This window comes from Monodelphis domestica, chromosome 2, assembly GCF_027887165.1.
Source record: "Monodelphis domestica isolate mMonDom1 chromosome 2, mMonDom1.pri, whole genome shotgun sequence".
In the NCBI taxonomy this organism is placed as follows: domain Eukaryota; kingdom Metazoa; phylum Chordata; class Mammalia; order Didelphimorphia; family Didelphidae; genus Monodelphis; species Monodelphis domestica.
Window position 1 is genome coordinate 256,787,500 of NC_077228.1, and position 19,957 is coordinate 256,807,456.

Below are 19,957 nucleotides of genomic sequence, written 5' to 3' on the forward strand. Positions count from 1 at the left end.
TTTACTAGCAGTCCACTAATAACTTAGTGTCCCTATCTTAAGAGATTTTTCATAATGATCTCATTTGTTTCTTGTACTTTTCAGGAAGTGAATTACAAAGCCCAGATATCTTTCCATCTTCTTCAAACATAAGGTAAGTGTGTTTTGGGCTTATTTGACTCAAGTTTTGGTAAACTATAGCAATGCAAATGAATAGAAGGCTTTTTCTGAGTACAATTCAGAAATTTTCATCCTAGAGTGAGGAGGCTAATGCTTTTCCAGTGAAATTTGATCTGCTTATTTTCTAAGTTGCATGAAATTCTTTTTAGTTAGCAATTCAATTTGATTTATTGAATTAAGTCAAATTGGTTGAATTATTGTCAATATTCCCATGGGTCAGCAAGGTAGTGCTAGGATAGAGCTCTGGACTTGGAATCAGAATTTTTTATCTTCATGAATTCAAATCCAGCCTCAGACACTGTGTGATCCTGGACAAGGAACTTAACCATATTTGTCTCAGTTTCTTCATCTGTAAAATGAACTGGAATAGGAAATGGCAAACCACTCCAATATCTTTGAAAAAAAAAACAAAACCCAACAACAAACAACTCAAAATGGGGTTAAAAAGAGTTGGACATGACTGAAAATGACTCAGCAACAACAATACCATTTCTATAAAAAGAGACAGCATGAAAGGTACAACCTTGACAGGGAATCATAAGTCCTGGATTCTAGTCTGGCCTGTACCTTCTGCTGCATGATTCCAGAACTTTAGTTTTCTTATCCCTTTGGTGGGGGGTGGGGAGAGGGAAGAGAGAAGAAAAAGGATTAGATGATTTCTAAGATCTCTTCCAATCGAAACCTTGTGCAGGAAATTTGTTCTAAAGAAGTCCCAGCATTAGCTATGGAGCACATAAAAATAGAAAGGGGGGGGGGGAGAACGGGACAAAAAGACCTAAAAATGACCAAATGGGTCTCTGCTCTCAGATACCCTATGTAGTTACAAACCAGCTTCCAACTCAAATATTGTATGATTACATGTTAATTTTATCTGATATGTATGTATATTAATGGTAGTAGTTTATGTTCCATTTCAACTAGATTTCTAGATATGTCCCATAATTCTTTTCATTTGGATACTTGTATCTATTTCTTCTGAGCTTTTTCATAATTTAATCTCATCTAAGTTTTTGTTAGTAATCAAGGCTTGTGGAATTTTGGAATTGGAAAGAATCTTAAACCTAAGCTGTCTTGAAGAGGTAGTTCATTGTAAATGAAAAAAAGCAAAAGAAGTCATAAGAAGACTTGGCTTTGAGTCCCAGTTTCAACATTTTATAGCTGTGTGACCTTGGGCAAGCTACTTCGCCCTTAGCTTTAATATCCTCATCTGTGAAAATATTTTCACTACTTATCTATCTCATTAGGTTGTTAGGAAAGGACTTTGCAAACCACAAACACTATATAAATATAAACATAAATTCTTCCGTCTTTTCAGTCATGTTTGCCCCTTTGTGACTCCATCTGGGGTTTTCTTGGCAAATATACTGGAGCGGTTTGCCATTTCTTTCTCCAGCTCATTTTACAGATGAGGAAACTAAGATAAACAGGTCGACATGTCTTGCTCAGGGTTGCACAGCTATTAAGTGTCTGAGCCTGGATTTGTACTCAGAGATTCCTGACTCTAGACTAAGGGCTTTATCTGTTGTACCACCTAACTTCCCATGAATTGTTAATAATAAATACTAATTCTATTTTTTTCATCAGTGTTGTCTACTCGAAAGAATTTAGGTTCGGATTCTTTCTTCCTGAAAGTGAATTCTTTACTTTTTTGCAAATTATCATCAGGAGAATTTACCAGCTGCCATTCAAATATGCCTAATTATTATTATCATTTTGTTCAACCAGTGGTCTCATAGAGAAGGAAAAAGAGTATAAGAGAAGACAGGAAGAGAAAAAACAAGTTAAACAAGAAAAAAAGAAATTTGAAAAAATGGAAAAAAACAAGGAAAAGGAGAATGGAAAGAAACAGAATGAAGAAAGTGTGAAGAAAGTAAGAGAGGAAAAAGAAGAGAAAGCAAAGAATGAGAGAGTAATAGAAGAGAAAGATATGAGACGGAATGAAAAGCATAAAAAGGAAAAAGAAGAGAAAGAAAAAAAAGAAAGAATGAAGGAGAAGAAAGAGAGCTTAAAGAAAGAAAAACACAAAGAAGAGAAAGAAGAGAGGAAGACAGCAAAAGGTAAAGGTGAAAAAGAAGAGGAATATGTTGAGAACTCAGAGGAGGAAAGAGAAGACAAAAGGAAGGAGATTGAAGCAGAGAGACTGGCTTTGCAAAAGCGACTCCAGTTGAAGGGAAGAATGAAAGGGATGAAGAACAGTGAGGTGTGGTGGCCCAAGGAGAAAAAACTGATTGGGAAGATAGCAATTCAGAACTTTATACAACTCTTGCCAAGTTCCTCTACTATACTCAAGAGCCCAGGTGCTTTTCCACTCCCTACCCCACTTCTCTCTTTTACCTGCTTGAGTTAATACAGGGAGGGAGAGAGAGAAGAAAGGAAGGAAAGAGGGAAAATGGATGGCACTGTGGAAAGGGTGCTGGACTAGGAAACAGGAGACCTGAGTTCTGGTCCCAGTTCTACAGATGACTAGCTATTTGATTTTGGACAAGTTATTTACCTTTTCTAGACTTCAATTTCTCCCTCTGTCAAATGAGAAGGCTGGACTAGATCTCTAAGGTCCCTTTCTGCCCCTAATGCTATGTAAGCCTTCTTTATATTTGGAGGTCTTTAGGAGATTGAATGGCAACTTGTTGGAAATATCCAAAGGAATTCTGCCTTCAGATTCAATAAATACTTGGGTCCCTCCTAATTTTGAAATTTTTTGATTCTATCTAATCTATGAATTAAATTGGAATTACAAGATTTCAGTTTTGAATAGTGAATCACCTTGGTCTAGACAGAAAATATATTTACATTTCTGTTGTCTAGGAAATAAACTAGGGGCAATCAGGTGGCTCAATAGATAGAATACCCAGCCTGAAGTCAGGAGTCTTGAGTTCAAATTTGACCTCAGACAATTAGTTGTGTGATGCTGGGCAAGTCACTTAACCCTTTTTTTCCCTCAATTTCCTCATTTGTAAAGTAAGCTGGAGACATATCTCTGCCAATAAAAACCCCATAAGATATCACAGTGTTGGACAGAACTGAAAATGACTAAACAGGAAAGAACTATGCCACATTATTACTTCAAGCTCACCTTTGGTTTTCTAGTAAAGTACAAAAAATGAAAGTCTTGTCATTATACTTCTATTTTATGGTGATGGATAGATATACCTTTCCTCTTTTGAAGTCACCCATTGGTGATTGCTCACCTCTTTATGAGTCCAACTTCTGAACTTTGGAATTGCTTCCTCTGTTAGACTTCTCAGAGGGTCCTGGAGGCCTCAAATTCTGAGCTTCCACACTCCAGTATCATATCATCTCCACATTAGGCTATATCCAATCTTTGCCTTATTATCCAATGACTGGACATCAATTGCCCTCTGTAGTGTTGTCCTTAGGAAAGTAGAAATGTCCTTGCCTTAGAATGAATCATGCTGTATATTATAATTCCATTTCCCACTATTCCCCCCTCTCTCTTTCTCTTTCTCTCTTTCTCTCTCTCTCTTTCTCTCTCTCACACACACACACACACATACACACACACACACACACACACACACACACACACACACACCATCTTCCTATGCTAGTAAAATTCAGTTAAGCAAGTCTCAAGGGCAAACTTAAATGGAAAAAAAAAGGCATAAAGAGAAGGGTAGTGTGAAGCCTGAGGGAAATATATAGGATATGGTAGGGTAGGCTTACAGGTTAACTATATATGAGTTTAAAGTCTTTTCTGATACTATAATTCAGTGGACATTTAATTCAGCCCACACTCCCAAAGAATCCTCACTGTAACTGTCGTTAATACCCCAAAAGAAGTCATCCAGATTCTGGTTGAAGATTCCTAAGTGACCCACCACTTCTTGAAGTGAGCCCATTTCATCTTTGGACTGCTCTAATCATTAAGGAATTGACTAATGTCAAATCCCATTTACTTCTTTATAACTGGTACCTTGCTACCAAAATTGCTTCGGTTATGCCCTCTAGGATCAAACTGGTTTAATCATTCCTCCTCTAAATGCACTCTTCAAGGCTGAAGGTAGCTAATCCCCTTGAATCTTCTCTTCTCCAGACTGAATATACCTATTCCCTATCCTCATAAGAAATGAACTAACAGCTTTTCACACTTTTGTTGCTTTCCTCTGTACATTCCTCAGCTTATTAATGTCCTCCTTAAACTAGTGCTCAGAACTGAACCCAATAATCCAGATGAGGTTTGACAGGGGCCGGTACTATTTTTTGGAAGTTTCATTCCTCAGAGGAAGTCCAAAATTAAATTAACTTCTTTTGGTTGCCTCATCACACTACTGAAACTTACATTTCATTAAAATCCCCATATATTTTTCAGAACAACTGCCATCTATCCATGTCTCTCCCAGCTTATACCTAGGAAATTGATTTTTTTTAAACCTAAATACCATTTTACATTTATTCATATTGAATTTTATCTTATTTGATTTAACCCAATGCTCTGACCTCTAAAGACTCCTTTGTTTTCTGACTGCCATCCATTCTGTTCATTGTCCTTCCAGCTTGGTGTTTTCCACAAATTAGAAGAACTTGTCATCTGTGCTAGTCTTCATTCATATTATTGATCTAAATGCCAAAAAACCAAGAGCCATGCACAGATCTTAGTAGTACTCCACTGAAGAACTAGTGCCATGTTGCTATTCAACCATTAACCACTCACTACTCTTTGAATCTGATTATCCAATCAGTTCTGAATCCATATTGATTATCCATTTCACTGAACATCAATGTTCCCTGCAGTGCTATCCTTAGGAAAGTAGAGAAATGTCTTAATTTAGATGGCTCTCTACCTCTTCTCCACAAGAAAAGTATGAGATACTTTATCAAAAGTTTTGCTAAAATCTAAGTAAATTACATCCATACCTACTAGTTTAGCTTAGTAATCCTGTCAACAAAGGAAATGAAATTAGTTTGACATGAGCTGTTCTAGATAAGCCATGATGGCTCTTTGTAATTACTCCTTCCTTTAATGGATATATATCCACCAACACTTTTTAAAACCGTTCTTACATATTTAATGGAATTTAAATCAAGCTGACTGGCCTTATAGTCTATAAACTCTGTTCTCTTCTCTTCTGAAATTAAGGACAGTTTACTTTTCTTTGATCTAGTTTTCTATGATCTTTAAAATATCACTGAAAGTGGTTCAGCAATCATACGTACCAGTTATTTTAAAAGTTGAGGATATAGTTTATCTGGGCCACATGATTTGGATTCATTAAGGGCTGTCATATACTCTCTCACTATCATCTCCCTGTTAATCATTTTTGTGTCTTTAATTTTCATTGAAAAGGTCATTCTCCTTTTCAGAGAAAAGAGATAAAAATCATGAGATTATATTTAGAGCTCATCAAGGTCAAACCCCTCATTTTTGTAGATGAGGATAATTGGGACCCAGAGAAGGTAAGTGTCTTGTCTGGGAATTATAGCTAGTTTCTGTGGTGGGTTTTGAATCCAGGTCTTCCTGACTTCAAGTCCAGTTACTACCACCACCCTGTATTTTATAGAGAAGGCAAACAAAACCTAGAAAAATTTAGTAATTTTTACTAAAAGTCAGATAAGGGATTTCTTTCCTCCAAATTTCCAGTCTTTCTATTGAAGTCTTCAGGAATGATAACACAAGACTACAGCAATTACTCCTTATTTTTAACTTTTAGACATAGAAGACCATGTGAACAGGCCAAAGAAGAGACACATGGACCTTCAGGAACATCTGGACCAAAAGTAAAATTTTTTCTTCTCTGCAACCCATGTTAATGTGCATTTGACTTAGAGTCACACACACATAGAATGTATATGTATATATGTATAGATATATCATTTTTTGTATGTACCTACCAGGCATTCATAGAAAGACATCTGGACTGGGAATCAGGAGATCTAGCTTTGCAAATTCTATGTGATCTTGTCTAACAGTTTTGCTTTTCTGGGCTTCAGTTACCCATATGTAAAAACAAAGAAACAGAGAGAGACTAAGATGTGCTTTAGTGTCTAGTCTAGTTCATATTAATCTGCTTTGGTGCTGCACCCCAAGGACCAAAGACTTTTCCATCTGAAAGGCTCCATGGAAGAGGTCGTAATTTAATTCCTTGAGGAAATGGTAGGTCTTTTATAGGAAGGATAGACTATCAAATGTTACAGAAAAAAATGGTCAAGACTCATGAGGACTAAGTAAAGGGCACAGGATTTGGCATTGGAGAGAACAGTTTTAGCAAAGTGTCAGTATAATGGAATGGAATCTTGCTACCAAGAAAGTGAGGAGTTGGTGCTTGATAAAGAAATAGAGGCAGAAAATATAGAAATAGGTTGACAATCAGGAAAAGAAGAACAAAACAGGACAAGAGATTGGAGGGTGAAAGAGGGTGAAAATGTTTCTATTTTTGTTTTTTGATTGAGCAGACCATAGCATTCCTTAGAAAGGAAAAACTAGGAGACACAGATAGAAAAAATGAAGATGGAGAGAAATGATTAACATATTGCAAGTTGCCAAAGGAGTTAAGAAATTAGGATGAGGGACATATGCAGAGGTTAGTTTTGGCAATAAGGGTCCCCTTGAGCTCTCAGAACCTTGAAAGAAAGAGGAGGAAACAATGGGTGAAAAAGGGTTTTTTGTATTTTTTTAATTAACGTTTTTTTTATTTGTTCAAATTCAAACATTATTCCTTGGATACAAAAATCATTTTCTATTCCTCCCTCCACTCCGACCACCCCTCCCATAGCTGACGTGCAATTCCACTGGCTATTACAGGTGTCCTTGATCAGAACCCATTTCCATGTTGTTGGTATTTGCACTAGGATGTTCATTTGGAGTCTACCTCCCCAATCATATCCCCTCGACCCTTGTAGTCAAGAAGTTGTTTTTCTTTGATGTTTTTACTCCCACAGTTTTTCCTCTGAATGTGGATAGTGGTTTTTCTCATAGATCCCTCCAGATTGTTCAGGGACTTTGCATTGCCACTAATGGAGAAATCCATTATATTCTATTGTACCACAGTGTATCAGTCTCTGTGGACATTGTTCTCCTGGTTCTGCTCCTTTTGCTCTGCATCAGTCCCTGGAAGTTGTTCCAGTTCCCATAGAATTTCTTCACTTTATTATTCCTTTGAGCATAATAGTATTCCATCACCAACATATACCACAATTTGTCCAGCCATTCCCCAATTGAATAGCATCCCCTCATTTTTCAATTTTTTTGCCACCACAAAGAGCGCAGCTATGAATATTTTTGTACAAGTCTTTTTCCTTATTATCTCTTTGGGGTACAAACCCAGAAGTGCTATGGCTGGGTCAAAAGGTAGACAGTCTTTTAGTGCCCTTTGAGCATAGTTCCAAATTGCCCTCCAGAATGGTTGAATCAATTCACAACTCCATCAGCAATGAATTAATGTCCCAACTTTGCCACATCCCCTCCAGGTTTCATTACTTTCCGTTGCTGTCATGTTAGCCAATCTGTTAGGTGTGAGGTGATACCTCAGAGTTGTTTTGATTTGCATCTGTCTGATTATAAGAGATTTAGAACACTTTTTCATGTCCTTATTAATGGTTTTTATTTCTTTAGCGGAAAATTGCCTATTCATGTGCCTTACCCATTTATCAATTAGGAATTGGCTTGATCTTTTGTACAATTGCTTTAGCTCTTTGTAAATTTGAGGAATTAGACCTTTGTCAGAGGTTTTTGTTATGAAGATTGTTTCCCAGTTTGTTCTTTCCCTTCTGATTCTGATTACATTGGATTAGTTTGTACAAAAATGTTAATTTGATGTAGTCAAAACTATTTATTTTACATTTTGTGACTCTAAGTCTTGCTTGGTTTTAAAATCTTTCCCTTCCCAAAGGTCTGACATGTATGATATTCTATGTTCATATAATTTACTTATTGTTTCCTTCTTTTCATTCAAATTATTCACCCATTCTGAGTTTATCTTGAGGTATGGTGTGAGGTATTGATCCAAACTTAATCTCTCCCAAACTGTCTTCCAATTTTCCCATCAGTTTTTTATCAAATAGTGGGTTTTGGTCCCCAAAGCTGGGATCTTTGGGCTTGTCATAGACTGTCTTGCTGAGGTCACTTACCCCAAGTCTATTCCACTGATCCTCCTTTCTGTCTCTTAGCCAGTACCAAATTTTTTTGATGACTGCTGCTTTGTAATATAGTTTAAGGTCAGGGACTGCAAGGCCCCATCATATGTGTTTTTTTTTTCATTATTTCCCTGGATATCCTTGATCTTTTGTTCTTCCAAATGAACTTTGTTATGGTTTTTTCTAATTTCAGAAAAAAGTTTTTTGGAAGTTCAATGGGTATAGCAAGTTTGGGTAGGATGGTCATTTTTATTATGTTAGCTCATCCTACCCATCAGCAATCAATGTTTTTCCAATTATTTAGATCTAGCTTTAATTGTGTGGTGAGTGTTTTGTAGTTGTGTTCATGTAGTTCCTGTGTTTGTGTCAGCAGATAGATTCCTAGGTATTTTATATTGTCTAAGGTGATTTAGAATGGAATTTCTCTTTCTAATTCCTGCTACTGAGATGTGTTGGAGATATATCGAAATGCTGATGACTTATGTGGGTTTATTTTGTATCCTGAAAATTTGCTAAAGTTGTTGATTATTTCCACTAGCTTTTTAGCTGATTCTCTAGGATTCATTAAGTAGACCATCATGTCATCCACAAAGAGTGATAGCTTTGTCTCTTCATTGCCAATTTTAATACCTTCTATTTCTTTTTCTTTTCTAATTGCTACTGCTAGTGTTTCTAGTACAATGTTAAATAATAGAGGTGATAATGGGCATCCTTGTTTCACTCCTGATCTTATTGGGAATGCATCTAGTTTATCCCCATTGCAGATGATGTTGGCTGATGATAGATACTGTTTTTAGGAAAGACCCTACTATTCCTATACTTTCTAGTGTTTTCAATAGGAATGAGTGTTGTATTTTGTCAAAGGCTCTTTTTGCATCTATTGAGATAATCATGTGATTTTTGTTGGTTTGCTTGTTGATATGGTCAATTATGTGCATGGTTTTCCTGATATTGAACCATCCGTGCATTCCTGGTACAAATCCCACCTGATCGTGGTGAATAACCCTCATGATGACTTGCTGGAGTCTTTTTGCTAGTATCCTATTTAAGATTTTTGCATCTATGTTCATTAAGGAGATTGGTCTATAGTTTTCTTTCTCTGTTTTTGACCTGCCTGGCTTTGGAATCAGTGCCATATTTGTGTTATAAAAGGAATTTGGTAGAATTCCCTCATTGCTTATTCTGTCAAATAGTTTGTATAGTATTGGGATTAGCTGTTCTTTGAATGTTTGATAGAATTCACTTGTGAATCCATCAGGCCCTGGGGACTTTTTCTTAGGGAGTTCTTTGATGGCTTGTTCAATTTCTTTTTCTGATATGGGATTATTTAAGAATTCCATTTCTTCTGTTAATCTAGGCAATTTATATTTTTTGTAGATATTCATCCATATCACCTAGATTGGCATATTCATTGCCATATAATTGGGCAAAATAGTTTTTAATGATTGCCTTAATTTCCTCTTCATTGGAGGTAAGTTCTCCATTTCCTTCCCTGATACTGTTAATTTGGTTTTCTTCTTTCCTCTTTTTTATTAGATTGACCAGTACTTTGTCTATTTTGTTTTTTTTTCAAAATACCAGCTTCTAGTCTTATTTATTACTTCAATAGTTCTATCACTTTCAATTTTATTAATTTCTCCCTTAATTTTTAGGATCTCTAATTTGGTTTTCTTCTAGGGGTTTTTAATTTGTTCACTTTCAAGTTTTTTGATTTGCATGTCCTTGATCTCTGCCCTCCCTAATTTGTGTAACAGTTAAAATTTAGGGGAGACTGAGGCAGGTAGAAATTAGTTTCTCTCTGCAAGGAGTATTATATTTTTAGAGGTTTATTGAAGATTAAGGATTAAAGAAAATACAGGATAAGGAAAACGTGCCTAGGCCAGAGAGGCCTAGACAAGACCTCACCTACATTATGGAAAGAGCCACGTCTGCCCCAAAACGGAAGTCCAAAAAAAGCTCAAAAGCCTTTGCAATCAGGTTAAATCCCTTCTCAATCTTGGCCCAGGTGAGATTTCAAGGCATTCTGGGGAAGTGGAGCAAAGGCTTGTGAGGATTGAAGTCCAGAGTTTGAGTCTATTTTTACATTCCTCCATTTGATTGTTGTTGGGGGGCAAAGTTTCCCCAAAAAGGATAATGAGAACATAATCAACTTAAACATTACAGTAATTTGAGGATAAGAGAAAAAAACAAAACCAATACATTGACAAAAAGCCAGTTGGGGGCAGTCCCCTTTGGCATGAAAGTATACATACAAATAAATGTTCAATCAACCACACCCAAAGTTCAATTTTTGTGCAGCTGTCTGGTTTGGAGGCTTCTTCATGGTATCTTCTCCAACAGTTCAGTTCTGGATTCAGAGAGGTAGAATCTTCTTTACCTAAAATTCTTCTCAAAAAGAATTTACACTTTGCAATTTAAATGATATTTTTTACATTCCCCCATTAAGAGGGTGATTGACAAATACAGGATCACTTAGGGATGCATGGCTGAGGTATGAGGTATATGAATCAATTGGTAAGAGATATTAAAAGGATATCAGAAAAATCAAAAAGAAAAGAAAAATTTCTGGATGAAAATATAGACTATCAAAGTCTTATGTGTAAAAATTCCAAGTAAAAGAAAAATAAATCTATAACAGGTCCTTCAATCAGGGCCCAATCAAAATGATCTAAGCAATGATACATTTACCCAGTCAATAGCCAGGACTACAGAAAGGTACCACACTATGAAAGACAGAAAAGGGGACCAGATTATGAGCCAAGGTTTTGGGGATACTCGTCTGTGAGTATTTTCAGAGTGAGTGTGGACACAAGGAAAGCCTATGTCTAACAATGTTAAAACACAGTAACCTCGAGTCTTCACACTAGGTTCAAGACCTTTGTATTGGCCTAGAAGTGCATCAATCCATCCTGGATTGGGTTTTCTTTGGCCCTGTGCAATGGCTCTTGTGTGGATATCTTGTCCTGGATTCAGACAGAATCATTAAGCAAAGTCCCATAATTTTTTAAATAATTAGTGGATCATTTTTATAGTCACAAGCTTTTTAGGACATGCATTAGCAAATGTATCTTAAACTTATAGTACTGAAAAATCAAAAGATTAAAGAAAATCTTAATGCTGGACATGTGCTTCAAATATAAAAAGAGACTGAAAAAGTATATTGCACATTCAAGAAAAATATAATAATAAAAGAGCTTTAAAAAATAAAAATGCAGCTTATAATCATTGACACACTATGTCAGCTAAGAAATATACAAGGCTTTCTCACCAAAAACGAGATCCATTTCCTCTTCAATATCTGGCCATGATCCAAACAAATGAGTTTAGCAGTAGTACAAATATGTAGGTATCAATATCCCCAAAATTTGCAATAGCCCAATTAATTACAATAGCAAACAAACACACTTTAATATTTCACATAAGTTACTGTATGGAATTTAAAAAAACCTATACATTGATGGAAATTTGTCACACGTTTTTACAAAGATAGCAAATCTTTCAACCTTGGTAATAAACATATTTTTTTAAACAAAGTAAAACTCATCTTGGGTTAAGAACATAATCAAGAAATCTGTATATCATTCTGGTGGAAGTAAAATAGTGAGCTAAAGAGTATAAATAAAGGGGTGCTCCTTTTTTGGAGGCTTTTTAGGGGTACAAATGCCCTGAGATTAACTGCCCCAACTTCCATTCACATATTTAGAAATGTGGGAAGGTTGGGGGTTATAAATAAAATGTATTTCACTTCAGCTACTAGAATGGGCCTTACCTCATAGTAGGGGCAGGCAAAATAACTAGAGATTGTTTAAAAAATTACAAAAATCATATTTAAAAAACCCTTAAAATCATTTGAGATATTTAGCATATTAAATTTTCCAAAGGTTGTTATACAATTATAACCAGTCCTGAAGTCCATCTATCCTCTATGTGATAATCTACAAAGTCAAAATAGAAAGGCTGTTGTTTTTTTTTCATATGGGCTTAATTACAATAATATTTGTTCAGCACAGTTATAGGGGAAAAGCAACAGAATTTTTAAAACTCAGTACATTAAATGAACAGTATAACAGAATATATGAACTTAAAATCACAAAGTTAAACCTTAAACAAAAAAATCAGGAAAAATGCAATAGAATACAGAGATTTTTATAAACCATTGGAGTCTGAAATGCCTTACAATATAGCCTTTAGTCTCTTCAAAGTTCCTTGAGGTTTTTTTTGTTTGTTTTTAATTATCTATTTAAATGTCTATTGTCCGAAGGCAGAGTAGTAAGGGCTAGGCAATGGGGGTTAAGGGCCCCACAGCTGGGAAGTATCTGAGGCCAGATTTTAACCCAGGACCACATGTCTTCAGGTCTGGCTCCCAGTTCGTTCAGCCACCCATTTGCCCCTTCAAAGTTAAAATTGAATCTTAGGGCTGAATCTTCTCCCTTACAGGCAGGTGAAGTCAATGAAATTATCAGAACAGTCAAAAGGTATTCTTTTAAACAGCCCACTGCTATTAAGTTTCTGTTTGAAAAGTCTGTTTCTTCTCTCTCCCCTGCTATGAACCCCCTGTGGTCAATACTCCCATCCATGTGGAGGCTTAGCCTAAGGGAAAATTACCCATTCTCCTTTCCCTCTTGTCTCTCCCCTCTGCCCATGTGGCCAATACTGTTACCAGCTGGTCGCAATGAGTCCTGAGCGATCTGCTTCAAGGATCTCAGTGATGAGCCTGCTGGGGTCACACTCGTGGGTCTGGGGCTGGAGTGATGAGCCGTCTGGGTTGGGGGCCAGATGGGCAAGAGACAGACCTCCAGGGTGGGCAGGGCCGGGAGCCAGAGCACAGACAAGCAGGGCCTGGAGCTCGGGCACCAGGTGAGAGGCTAGGAGCAGAAGCAGGAGCTGGAGAGGGCCGCAGACAGGAGCTGATCAAGATGGTTTTCTAAAAAGCATCTTGGAGAAACGTGGCTTAAAAAAAATCATTATCTAGGCTAAAAATTTTTTGAGAAATTCTCATCCAATCTAGTGGTCGCCAAAAACTGTAACAATTAAAATTTAGGGGAGACTGAGGCAGGTAGAAATTAGTTTCTCTCTGCAAGGAGTATTATATTTTTAGAGGTTTATTGAAGATTAAGGATTAAAGAAAATACAGGATAAGGAAAATGTGCCTAGGCCAGAGAGGCCTAGACAAGTCCTCACCTACATTATGGAAAGAGCCATGTCTGCCCCAAAACGGAAGTCCAAAAAAAGCTCAAAAGCCTTTGCAATCAGGTTAAATCCCTTCTCAATCTCGGCCCAGGTGAAATTACAAGGCATTCTGGGGAAGTGGAGCAAAGGCTTGTGGGGATTGAAGTCCAGAGTTTGAGTCTATTTTTACATTTGTTAATATATGAACTCAAGGATATAAATTTTCCCCCGAGCACTGCTTTAGCTGCATCCCATAGAGTTTGAAAGGATGTCTCATCATTGTCATTTTCTTCAATGAAATTATTAGTTGTTTCTATAATTTGTTCACTAACTAACCAATTTTGGAGAATCATATTATTTAATTTCCAATTAATTTTTGATTTGGCTCTCCATATGCCCTTACTGATCATTATTTTTATTGCCTTATGATCTGAAAAGGTTGCATTTATTATTTCTGCTTTTCTGCATTTGTATGCCATATTTTTACGGCCTAGTATATGGTCAATCTTTGTGAATATGCCATGTGCTGCTGAAAAGGTGTATTCCTTTTTTCCCCTATTTATTTTTCTCCATATATCTATTAACTCTAATTTTTCTAGGATTTCATTCACCTCTTTTACCTCTTTCTTATTTATTTTTTGATTTGATTTATCTAAATTTGATAGTGGTAGGTTCAGGTCTCCCACTAGTATAGTTTTACTATCTATTTCCTCCTTCAATTCTCCTAGTTTCTCCATTAGAAATCTGGATGCTAAACCATTTGGTGCATACATGTTGATTGGCAATATTTCCTCATTATCTATACTCCCTTTTATCAGGATGTACTTACCTTCCCTCTCCCTTTTAATCAGGTCTATTTTTACTTTGGCTTTGTCTGATATCATGATTGAAACTCCTGCCTTCTTTCTGTCAGTTGAGGCCCAACCTTTAATTCTGACCTTGTGAGTACCTATCTGCCTCAGGTATGTTTCTTGTAGACAACATATGGTAGGATTCTGGATTCTAATTCACTCTCCTATTCATCTACATTTTATGGGTAAGTTCTTCCCATTCATGTTCAAAGTTATGATTGTCACCTGTGAATTCCCTAACATTTTGATATACTCTCCTAGTTCTGTCCTTTCTTCTTTTGCTATATCCTTTTAAACCAGTGGTTTACTTTTAATCAATTCCCCTAATCCCCTCCCTTGATATGCTTCTGTTTCTGGTCCCTCCCTTTTTGTTCCCTTCTTGTTTTTTTAGGGTCTGTTAAGTTCCCTCCCCCCTCTCCTTCCCTCCCTTTTTGTTCTCCTTCCCCCTACCCCCTTAGTTTTCCCTTCTTCCTTACCCTGTAGGATAAAATAGACTTCAAAATCCCAATGGATCTAGATGTTCTTCCCTCTCAGAATTGATTCCACTGAGAGTAATGTTCGAGTATTACCTATTAGCACTCTCTTCCTCTCCCTCTTATAAGAGTATTCTTCCCCTCCCCTTCCCATTTGTATCTTTGTGTGACAATGATTATTCTATTTATTTTATTTCTTCTACTATGTCTTGGTACCATCATCTATTCTCCCCCAACCCTTTTTCTTTTTTTGTATATCATTTTACAGCCCTTAATGCCCCAGTCCTTTCCTATGAATGATTCTTCTAATTACTATAATAATGAATACAATTTTTCAGAGTTACAAATGACATTTTCCCCCATATGATAATATATATAATTTGATCTAATTGTAGCCCTTAAAGAAGAGAGTTTGAATAAAAAAATTTTTTTTCTCCTTTTCCCTCTCTTTCATATTTACCTTTTCATGTTTCTCTTGATCTTTTTTTTGGATATCAAACTTTCCACTTAGTTCTGGTCTTTTCTTTACAAATACTTGGAAATCTTCTATTTTGTTGAATTCCCATATGTTCCCCTGGAAGTATATAGTCAGTTTTGATGGATAGGTGATTCTTGGTTGAAGACCCAGTTCTCTTGCCTTTCTGAATATCATGTTCCAGGCCTTGCGATCCTTTAGTGTGGAAGTTGCCAGGTCTTGTGTGATCCTGATCGGTGCTCCTTGGTATCTGAATTGTCTCTTTTTGGCTTCTTGTAGAATTTTCTCCTTAGCTTGAAAGGTCTGGAATTTGTCAATTACATTTTTAGGAGTTGTTTTTTGGGGGATTTTGTGTAGAGGGTGTTCTATGAACTCTTTCAATGTCTATTTTACCCCCTTCTTCAAGAACATCAGGGCAGTTTTCTCTTGGATGATTTATTATAGTATGGTGTCAAGATTTCTGTTTATTTTTGGCTTTTCAGGTAGACCAATGATTCTCAAATTGTCTCTCTTTCCTCTGTTTTCCTGATCTGTCACCTTGTCAGTGAGATATTTTATGTTTTCTTCTACTTTGTCAGTCTTTTGATTTTGCCTTATTTATTCCTGCTGTTTTACAAGATCATTGGTTTCCTGTTGCTCAATTCTGGTCCTTAAGGCCTGGTTTTCTGTTATAATCATTTGGTTTTTTGATTTAATCTTTTGGTATTCAGCTATGATTTCTTGGTTGTTTTTTTTTTAACCATTTCTCACTTATCTTGCCAGAAGGCTTCTGTCTTTTTGATAAGCTCCAATTTAAATTCTTCCAGAGCTTGTGGACAATTTCCATTTTTTAAAGGTTTTGCATTTATTTGAATTTCATCCTATATTTCCTCTGTAGCATGGTTTTTTGGAAGGATTTTGAGGTTCCTGTGTGCAATTATCCATCACTAAGGATGGTTTTCCTTCCCTTTTTAGTCAGAAATCTGAGTGAGCTTGGCAGGTTCTCTGTGTATGGAGTTAAGGAGCAAGGATTTTGCCTGAGGCAAGCTCTCAAATCTCTGCAGTCCTTTGCAGCTCTTCTCTGCACTACCTTCCCAGGGGCTCCAAAGGTCTGTGCTCCCCTGCCCACCTGGGTTTCTGGTCTAGCTGCTTTCAGGGGTAGGTACTGGACAATCCTAGTCAGCTCCCAAGGACCTAGAAGTGCCCTTACTCACTCTAGAGGTGCCCCTTGCTCGCTTGCTGGTTCTGACGTGTGCTGGCTCTGGCTCTGTAGGTGGGGTGGGGAAGGGTGGATCAGCTCACGTTTGGGTGGGAGCTTTTTCATCCTCTTATAGTGTGAAAATGCCCAAATCCCATGTACCTTCAATGTTGCACCCTACTGTACAGTTCCTCTGTTCTTTTGAAAATGATTTTTAAGGACTTTTGAGGTAGTCTATATTGGTGTGTTCTGGGAAGAGGAAGTGTCCCGCATCTAGACTGCCACCATGCTTACCCGGAAGTCTCCTGAAAAAGTTTTAAAGTGTGGAGAAGGGCTTCTTCTCAGTTGGTTGATGGGACTGAGGGTAGAGTCAGAGATTTGAGGAAAAGGGAGAGGAGAAATAACATGAGAGATGAGATAAAGGTAGATTGGGGCCAAATTCTGAAGGCCCTTAAATTTTAGATATACTATTGAAATTGGGAATAAATTTTAATGTCAACCTTATCCCATTAGGCAGTCTCAGGGGTCTTTGAATCAGTTCATTTTTTGTCCCATAGATTTGTGGGGCAGAAGGGGAAAACAAATAGAAAGGAAAGAAAATGCAAGGGAAGAGGTAATGTCAGCAATTCAGAAGAGGAAGACCAAGCTGAGAAGAACAAAATTAAAAGAATAGACAAGAAACAGAAACTAGAGACTGTCAAAGTTCTAAGAAGGAGAAGCATATGGTTCCAAAAGATGACACTTGGAGATCTGCACCCACTGTATACACCACGCCCCTGCAGAATCTATCTGCTCACACTTGAAGGCACCCACACAGAGACAACCACCATCATCAATGGTAACTTTTATTTTTAATTTATTTTTAAAAATTTCCCCTTTTTCTCCCTTTTATTTGGTCTATTGGTTCCAGAAGACCAAATGAGAACTGACAGGTGAGAGTTATTGAGAAGCAGATTTTGGCTCAATATAAGGAGAAAATTCCTAACAATTAGAATTGTGAAACCACAAAAAAATGTTGCTTTTAAGGTAGTAAAAGTTCATCATTGAAAGGACTCAAAAGAGTCAAATAATTATTTTATTGGTCATATGGAAATATCCAAAGACTAATCATATTCATCACTAGATCATTAGTAGAGACATTTTATTACTTTGTTTTATTATATACTTAGAGCATAGGTATCTGATCACTGTAAATCACTAAATAAATCTGACCACTGAGCATCAGAGAGAGTTTTCATAAGATTTATGCAGTTGCTAGATTCATCAGAAGGGGGAAAAAGATAAAATTAGATTTTGAAGCTGGTAAAAAAGTTAGGGGAAGATTTACATTTCAAAGATAATTTTTTTTTAGTTATTGTGGACTAATGGAGAGGAAGGAGGTTTATATGTCAAAGATAACAGAAAGGGGAAAAATTAGGTTATGTTGTAAATTGATCCATAAAACTGAGGGGAGTTACTGTGGAATTTATAACTAGTAATGTTTATCATAAAGCTGGGATATAAATTCTAAACTGTTAATCATCTTCAGTGATGGTGAACATTTTAGAGACTGAGCACTCAAACTAAAACCCTCATGCTGCATGTCAGCTGTCCCATGGGATACCAGACAGGGGAGGGAAGAAATGCTCTCATTGGGATGCTGGGCCAAGGATCGAGAAATGTGAGAAATGTCCTCAGGTTTGGGGGTAGAGTGGAAGGGGAACAGCCTCCTCTGGCATGTGTGCCATAGGTTCGCCAACATGGATCTAGATTAAATTATTGGAGGGCTCACCTAAATTCCCCACTAAGGAAAGCTTCAGCCAGTAATTTGATTTTTTCCTATAAAGTGGCCATACTGAAGCCAAATAGAAAGGAAATTTAAAACCTTTATAATGCTGGGAATAGGATTCCTATATATTGAACCAAGAATTGTACTAAGAACTTCTAGGATCCCTCTCAATTTTGAGATTCTAAAAATCTGTTGATATGCCTCACTGCATTCCTAGAATAACATCTTATCTTCATTCAGTGTTCCACATTTGCTTTATCCTCTAACTGGGTGACTATGGGTGAATTTCACCTTTCTAAACTCAAGTTTCTTCCTGTAAAATATATAAACTGATTCCTGGGGTCCCTTTCCTAGTGCTCACATTTTCTATATATCCTTCAAAAATCTCTTCAAATCCAAAATGGTTTCCTTGAATGGTTCAAAACAATTCTCACAAATTGGTCTATAAAATGTCAAATAGCCAACTCCTTTCACCTTCTGTTTGTTCAGTTTCCTCCCTAAGAGTTTCTTATGAGTCTCCAACTCCATGTGTCATTCTGTCATTCATCCATATATTCATTTGCCACACATCTCTTAAAAGTGCTTCTGTGGATATTATGCTAGGGTGCTTCTCTTTTTTTGCTTCAAACTATTTTTGTATAGTTTGTAACTTAAATAAATGATAACATATTTCTATAATCCTTTAAAGTTTATAGTTTCTCCGCAATGATCGTGGGTTGTAGGGATTATAAACCCCACATTTTAACTTCAATTAATTAACAACTAATCAACCAAAAATATTATTCAAGTCCAGGGTTCTTTTTTTTTAACAATATTCCCCAGATTCAAAAAAATATTCTGTGACTTTGATCCCTCACAAAAGGACCCAATATATTTCAACTCAAAGGGAATTTCCTTAAAAATTGGTATTTCTATTCTTCACCATTGCTTTCACCAGGCTTTCTCCATCTCTTTGGAGGAGAGTACAGATATGGTTTTGTTCTTCTTTTTGTCTTTCAGGAGATAGACAGTATGGTCTTGATCCAGAGGAGAGAGAAGAAGTCACTCTTGAAGAAAGGTAAGAGGTTTTACCTTTTTTTGTTTGTTTTGTTTTTATTTAATTTTATGGTTTTTGCTAGATGTTAGTTTTTGGCAGGATAAAGGGATTCTTAGAGAAAAGCCAAACTTCTCTTCCTGAAAGCTGTTATTATATTCAATTCCTGTCCTTGTATATGGATTATGGATTCTGGAGTCACAAATGTTGCTCCACATCATCCCTTTCACACCAGGAACAATTGTGTCACCCTAGCTCAGGAGTAATATATTGGGGAGAGGGAAAAGGGAGAAGAAATTGAAACCTTTGGGATGGGGACTGACTGCCTTGAGGGATGAAGAGACAATGTCAATAGGGCAGAAAAAGTTCTCAGGGTTCTTTTACTCTCTTTGTCTAGACTGATGACACAGCTTGTGCAAAAGGGCAAGGTAAGTGGGACTCCCTTGAATGCTGCTAGTACCAGTCCATAATTCAGTGTCCTGCATAAAGGAGAAAGTGCTCAATAAATATTCATTGCATCAGATTAACCATCCAATAGGTACTTTTCTCAATTAATATAACTATAGAGGAGAATCATCAGAGAGTAGGAAATAGAGAGCTGGACTTGGGGCTAGGAAGAACAGAATTCAAGCCCCATCTCTGACCCAAGGATGAATCATGAAACCTCTCAGTACCTCCAAACAGTCCTCTAAATTATAGTCAAATTTCAGATCACTAACAGGAGTTTGGAAACAACCATCGGTCCAGACTAAAGGGAAAAG

General features: G+C 36.8%; 1 protein-coding gene across 9 annotated transcripts in view; it reads left to right on the forward strand.

Moving 5' to 3' along the window:
- Positions 1-19,957, forward strand: part of LOC103092814 (trichohyalin-like) — an 84,881-nt gene that overhangs the window by 15,138 nt on the left and 49,786 nt on the right. For all 9 annotated transcript variants that reach the window (XM_056817516.1, XM_056817518.1, XM_056817519.1 and 6 more), the window contains 6 exons: positions 85-133; positions 1,885-2,456; positions 5,829-5,895; positions 16,953-17,233; positions 19,163-19,220; positions 19,594-19,624. In XM_056817516.1, coding sequence (XP_056673494.1) covers positions 85-133; positions 1,885-2,456; positions 5,829-5,895; positions 16,953-17,233; positions 19,163-19,220; positions 19,594-19,624 — 1,058 coding nt within the window. The remainder of the gene's footprint in view (positions 1-84; positions 134-1,884; positions 2,457-5,828; positions 5,896-16,952; positions 17,234-19,162; positions 19,221-19,593; positions 19,625-19,957) is intronic.